The sequence below is a fragment of the Haplochromis burtoni genome, unplaced genomic scaffold (assembly GCF_018398535.1).
Source record: "Haplochromis burtoni strain Fernald_Lab_line unplaced genomic scaffold, NCSU_Asbu1 Contig_340, whole genome shotgun sequence".
Lineage (NCBI taxonomy): Eukaryota > Metazoa > Chordata > Actinopteri > Cichliformes > Cichlidae > Haplochromis > Haplochromis burtoni.
The window spans coordinates 4212-10692 of NW_024582701.1; the positions used below are offsets into that span (position 1 = coordinate 4212).

At 37.4% G+C, this 6481-nt stretch overlaps 1 protein-coding gene across 1 annotated transcript; it reads right to left on the bottom strand.

Moving 5' to 3' along the window:
• Positions 1–441: 441 nt before the first annotated feature.
• LOC121815869 (CMP-N-acetylneuraminate-beta-galactosamide-alpha-2,3-sialyltransferase 1-like) lies at positions 442–3797 on the bottom strand. The gene is made up of 6 exons (XM_042228663.1): positions 3594–3797; positions 3310–3506; positions 3031–3210; positions 2018–2063; positions 1809–1928; positions 442–1259 (listed from the first exon to the last, which is right to left on the bottom strand). The coding sequence occupies exons 1-6, from the start codon at positions 3756–3758 to the stop codon at positions 1080–1082; spliced, it is 888 nt and encodes a 295-aa protein (XP_042084597.1). The 5' UTR covers positions 3759–3797; the 3' UTR covers positions 442–1079.
• Positions 3798–6481: the final 2684 nt, after the last annotated feature.

Below are 6481 nucleotides of genomic sequence, written 5' to 3' on the forward strand. Positions count from 1 at the left end.
GGAATGCACTCCAGGTGTCCAGCAAAACATACATTCACTAATAAGTGCTATGTTTTATTTGATGTGGTGGTTATGGCAGCAGTGTAAGGGACAAAATTAGGTTGTCAGAAAAATGCTGATATATCCATACTATCCCTACTAGAAATCATGATCATGCCTAACCACAATGCTTTTGTGACAATAATTAATATTTGATTGGAACATCTGCCCACATGTAAGTGATAGATGTAGTGGTTTTGAATGACAGCAACATCAGGAAGAAGGAACACGAGAAGCTTGAGAAATACCAAGGGCTAGAGAAGAGCTCGAGAGATGTGGAGGGTGAAGGTACACGGTGGTCCCAGTGGTAATCGAGCACGTGCGGTGACTCCCAGGCCAGGCGAGTGGCTCCAGCAGATCCAAGGAATGACATCGGAGATCTCTGTCCAGAAGAGCGCAGTCCTAGGAACAGCTAAGATACTGCACAGGACCCTCAAGCTCCCAGGCCTCTGGTAGAGGACCCGAGCTTGAACGAAAAGACTGCCTGCCTCTGTTTGTGTTTGTGTGTTTGAGTCCTTCCTACTCTGAGAGTATGACAGCTCTCCACTTGCATAATAACAATAACGCAAGTTTAAGGAGATCAACCCTGTAAAATTCTACAAATCTAAATATTTGGTGACTGAATTAAACACCCTCTATGTTATAAGTTACTTTACCACACCATTTTCCTTTTCATGAAAACAGCTTACTTTAACTAAGAATAATACTGCTGTTGTCTGTCTTCTTGTAATTCTGCCAACTCTTAAGAAAATACTTCATTTCTTAAGAACCATAGATGTTAGAAACTACTAAAGAGTATAACCCCTGGGTACATTTTTTTACATGGTTAATTTAAGCTATGGATTAGGGGGGGGGGGGCCCGACCTACCAAAATGTCACATATCCGATGAATTCTTTAACGTAACCCCTTTCATGATTACTAGTCCTTCCTAAAGATTCCCAATATCAGTTTCAGTTAGGAGGGTTAGGAAATAACTATAGTTATAGATACACATCCATTTGGCTCTCAGTTCTTTCCCCACTGAGTGTATGGCATTCAATCACCTTTTTTTCATTAGGCCTTCATAGAACTTAATTTTTTGTTGCTGAGCTAGTTGCTGGATGATGTTATACTCATAATTTCCAGGATGTACTCCAGTTCTTAACCTTTTGTTTGTGAGTATTTCCCAGTAGTGACTCCAGTTTCCATCACTGTCAGCGCCATAACCAAACACATCAACCTAGGAAGACAAAAAATGAACATATGAATGAATGGGAAACAAATGCAAGAACAAAATGTCCCTTTTTTAACTAAAATCCAAACAATGGCTGCTGAAAAATGAAATGAACAGTTGGACAGCGACCTGAGCACTAAATGGAAACACCATGATTAAACCATGAGTATACAATGACAAAACCTCTTATTGAGAGGTTTAGCTAAAAAGCTTTCCATGAAGGAATGTCTTCTAGATTGTAGTCTAGTCAATTTAAGAAGGGGACACATCAAAAATACTTGCGACAGCTTTCACTTTCATAGGGCATGTGAACTGAAATTTAACCATTCACAGATTAAACCAGAGTTTTATAATCAAGTGGTACTGGTGGGTAAACCTGCTCTGATCTTCACCAAAGACATTTTGAACTTTTGAAATGCACATCTATTTAGGAGAGCAATATAAGAACAAAAGAACAAATTAGCAAAGACTCAAATGGACCAGCTTGTATGACAATAAAAATCATATTTTATTTTGTACGCCTGGCACTTCAGAAACTGAAAACTTTGTACTTACCTCATCACAAATGTGAAGTGCAAGAATCAAAGCCATAAAGCCAGTGGATGGATAACGTCCCTCATTTCCAAGCCAAACCTCATGTACATATTTCATAAAAGCTGGATTTACCACCATGACCTGTTAGAAATTAGAATGAGCCTTTAAACAGCTTTTATTTTTAAATATTACCATTGCCACCAGGAAGCTTTGCCATTGACGCTACTCACCAAATCCTTGTTAGTTTTGATCTTTGATTTCACTGGCATATATGACCTGTTGGAAACAGCATGACATTGAAAAATATGAAGTAGGTGTTTAACAAAAACAAAGCTAAAAAAGGCATGGTCCGTCTTGAACATGGAGAAGGATCAGAGTAATGGTTTGATACAGAAATTCACCTTATTTCACCTCACACTACATCCATCAGCCAAATCCTTTTAATCTGCGTACATGTTGAATTCATGCAGTGGCATTCTATTTTTGCATTTGATGTCAATTCTGTACTGCAAGAACAATCTAGGGGAAATCTTTTGAGATACTTTGCTTAGTAGCAGGTGTCGGTAATTTTAGCAGCTGGGAGAGAAGAAGGTAGTGTATGCTGACTGTAACATCTAAACCTTAGAGTGTTATTTTTTCTTTTAATGGGGTGGCATTGGTGGGACCAAGAAGAAAGCTGGGCAAGCTCAGATGAAATCAGAATATTTTATCTGAAACAAAATAAAGTACAAAATGATTGTATGATTTTCATGTGCCCAAATTAGTGGCTGCACATCTGCCTAAAAATAGTTTACATAAAATAACTTTTCAACAAGCATTAAGAGTCTTTATTTTATTTTTTATTTTTACTTTATATTAAGTCACAATCCTAAGAACAGTACAAAAGCATACTTAAATGAACTACAGTAAGATGAGTTGTTATGAGGACACTTCATCTGTCTGCATGTTGCATAAAAATGTAGTCATAGTATGATTTCAGGATAATCAGTTTGTAGAGAGCTTAAAGGTGCCGTCATTTGAGGTCTGTCTTAGTGGAATACATTACAGAAAGACTTTCATCACTTTTCATTTTCATCACTGGGAACTTGATCTTAATGAGGCAGATTTTGCTATTTTATTTTTTCTATTTTATTATTTTCATTTAATTATGTTGTCTAAAACAGGTCTCTTGTAAATGAGACACTGAGTCTCGTTAAATAAATGTCAAATACATGTGCATGTAGCCCTGAAAAATAGAACTCACCTTCCAGTAAACCCTGTTGTAGAGGCATTAATGAGCCACTCAAAGTCCTGTATCTTAAAGGGAAACAGTACAAAATGGGTGTTGTCATCCAAATCCACAGCACTCTCTGGATACATGACACGATGAGTTGTCTTGTTTCCAACGTCTTTTTCAAAGCCTCTGGTAATACCAGTGTTCATTCTAAACAGCACAAAGGGATATATTTCACATCAGTTTGGATCTTTTGTGTAGGAGGGGATATTTAATGGTAAAGAAAAATTGCTTTAGCTTAGAAAGTACCTTATGACAACTTCATGTAAATCTATCAGCGGTCCATAATGCGATCTCCTTAAATTACCAGAATTACCCACCACAGCACAAGTCCTGCAGTGGTCATATTTGGGTTGTATAACATCTGGATTCTTTGGGAAGATCTGAAACAAGTTGGCCACCGTTGTTTCATAAACTCTGAAGCTACGGCTTTCAGCCTGCAAATCCTGTCAGACATTTCAAATAAACTTTGTTGTTAGACCAAATGAGCTGAGGGGGGGTAAAAATGTCATCCTTTCCTGGTGACTACTTACCTTCCACCAGTTGAATTCATTCTGTGAGAGGTTTAAGTTTGCAGTCAAAAATGGTTGAACACTTCTATTCGATCGATCCAGAAGCAACTGCTTATCCTCTGATAAACATTTTATGCAAGCACACAGCTTTTGGTCCACAGCATAATGAGTCAAATGGTAGCCCATTTTGAAATACACACAAATGCAAGTGAAACACGTCAGGAAAACAAGTACCTTAAATTTTGAAATCATTCTAGATGTGCGACCAGGAAACATTACCAATCTGCAGACAGAGTGTGTGGAGATACACACAAGTTATGCTCACAACAAGAAAAGACGTCATATAATGCTTATATAATATCCATATTGTGCAAAACGAACGATATAGTCTTGCAAGGATAAGTTTTAACTTAATTGCCACTTATACAAAACCATTAAAAACTAAACAAATAAATAAAGAAGTCGTGTTTATTTTCAGGAAAGTAAACATTTGGCTACATAAAACAGATGACGTTTTATGTATTGATATTTGTATTCACTCATAAGAAAATAAAGAAAATAGCATCAGCAAAAATTAAGCTTTTTTTTACCGCATCATTTGTAAAAATATGATACTTTTCTATATGACTTACCCGGTCTGCGAGGAAATCCCTTTCTGGTCTAGTTTTATGAAATACAAGTACAAAAGTCGCGTAGACTCACTATCGGTGACAACTTTTTCACCGTGCCACTCACAGGTAACTAACACGTTTGCTACCCGAGAACGCGATGCCTTCGTCTCTGACAAAGGTGTGGAGAGGTGTGGTTTGTGCGGATTTCCTCACGTTCCCATGTTCGCGTTTGGAAACCGACCTGCAGACTATGAAGTCTTCCACAAAACCTTACTTTGTTCAACTTTGTCCTAATGTGACTGTTTTCGCTTATAGAGAATCCTAACGGCTTTAAAGGTGTAAATAATCACAATATGAGCTCTGTTTATATCCTGTTTATTCACTGAGACAACACACAGCGATTAATAAACAATTATACAGTATCAATTTTCATTTTAAAAAGCCGAAGCAGACCGCGCGCGCGCATGTTCTCCATTTCACTCTCCGCTGGGGGAAAAAACAAAAACAACAACATGTTAAATATGAATCCACGTGATTAGGATCTCTGCAACTTAGCTGTGCTTCTGTCACTTAATAAATGTGGACAACGTTTGTGTTTTTTCCCAATTATGAATCGTATTCTTATATATTACTTACCTTAACATTTGAATGAGATTTGCATATTAGTTGCTGTTGTCTCTCCTCAGAAAAAGGTAGATTAGAATAGGGCTGGTTGTCACATGAGTTGGTTGTCACATGCTTGTTACTGCCACATTAGAGCACACGGTCAAATTCTGTTGACATCACACATTTGATCTATCAATCTGGTCCTGTGTTGTTGTTGTTGTTGCAGACAACAACAGCACATACATTTACAAACATTTGTCATAATTTGTGACTTGTATGACTCTGAGTCAGGGTTGCTACATCAAGACAAGAGACCTTAAAATGGAGATCCCCAAAATTTTCTATATCTTGGTCATAGGGCATGCGTCAAGACTAAAAATGTTCTGAGTCAGGCTGGTATTAATGTAGTACATTTTTTTCTGGGTTTTTTTGTTGTTGTTCATTTGTTGTTCCATGTTTACACTGACTGGCTCACTATTGCTCAAGTTAAAAAAGAAACCTTGCAGAGAAAAACTTAAATATGGGGGCCTTCTGGCCTTTTTTAATGATATCAGTGGTATATGTTGGCATTAGTAGTGATAATCCCAAATAATGACATCTGCATTGTTTTCATGGATTATTTACACTGATGTCAGCACTGGTAATATGGAAATCTAGTATATTACTTCTGTCTGTGTCACTGTGAAGTCATAGAATGTTGTATTGCAAAGAAACAATGTTTTAAAGAGCTCAAACAAATTAAGTGCTTATGTCAATGACTAATACATAGCTTTAACATTTGTAGTCGATCCAGTAGAAACTAAAACTTTTTCATAATTCGTGTGACCCTGACCTTTGACCAATGACCATGAAGCAATACATAATAATGTGGTGCATTTTATTATGTTTACCATTATGATTGGAGCAGAAATGACTAAAATCGTTGGCTGTAAGACATTTTAAGACATATTCATGCAATGTGTGATTTTGTGATACTTCATGTTATCATCGTGACGTATAACTGTGTACAATACAACACAATTTTTTATTTGTCACATACACAGTACAACATATAGTGAACTGCTTGTGTTCTGAACTGCGGACAGGACACATAGCCATGCCATTCCAGGGCTGGTTTTTAGCATGTGGTGCCTAGCCAGGACCCTTACCGGATACCAGGTGGGAATCGAACTTGCAATCCCCAGATATGTGTAGTCCTACCACTACACTATCCAGCTGTGTACTGTTTCCACTGACACTTTTGTCTATCGTGTCATCTCCTTTTTGCTTTGAGACTTTGAGTCTTCCTAGATGAGAAGTCAATTTATTCAGCTACGTGTGGAGTTTGTATGTTCATATGAGGTTAGAATTGTCAGTGCATAAATCTTCATATTACAGTACAAATATTGAGGCAAAGATGTGTCCATTCTTCACTGATGGATAATTCAAACAAGACTTTAACTCAATTAAAGGTTTGACAACTTCACAAGGCTTTTCCCCTCTTATCCACAAGTGAACTGTTGGTCAATAATGGCCTTTTCTTCTTGCATCCAATTCATTTCCAGCACCATCCTGCATTTGTGTTTTTGCTCACATCATTCATGTTTTTTATTTTACCTGTGGTTCTGATTTTCTCTTCTAAGTCGCTCAAGTCTTAAACTCATCTCAAGTCTACATGGTGGTGGTAGCTTTACTCACATTTCTGGTCCCATT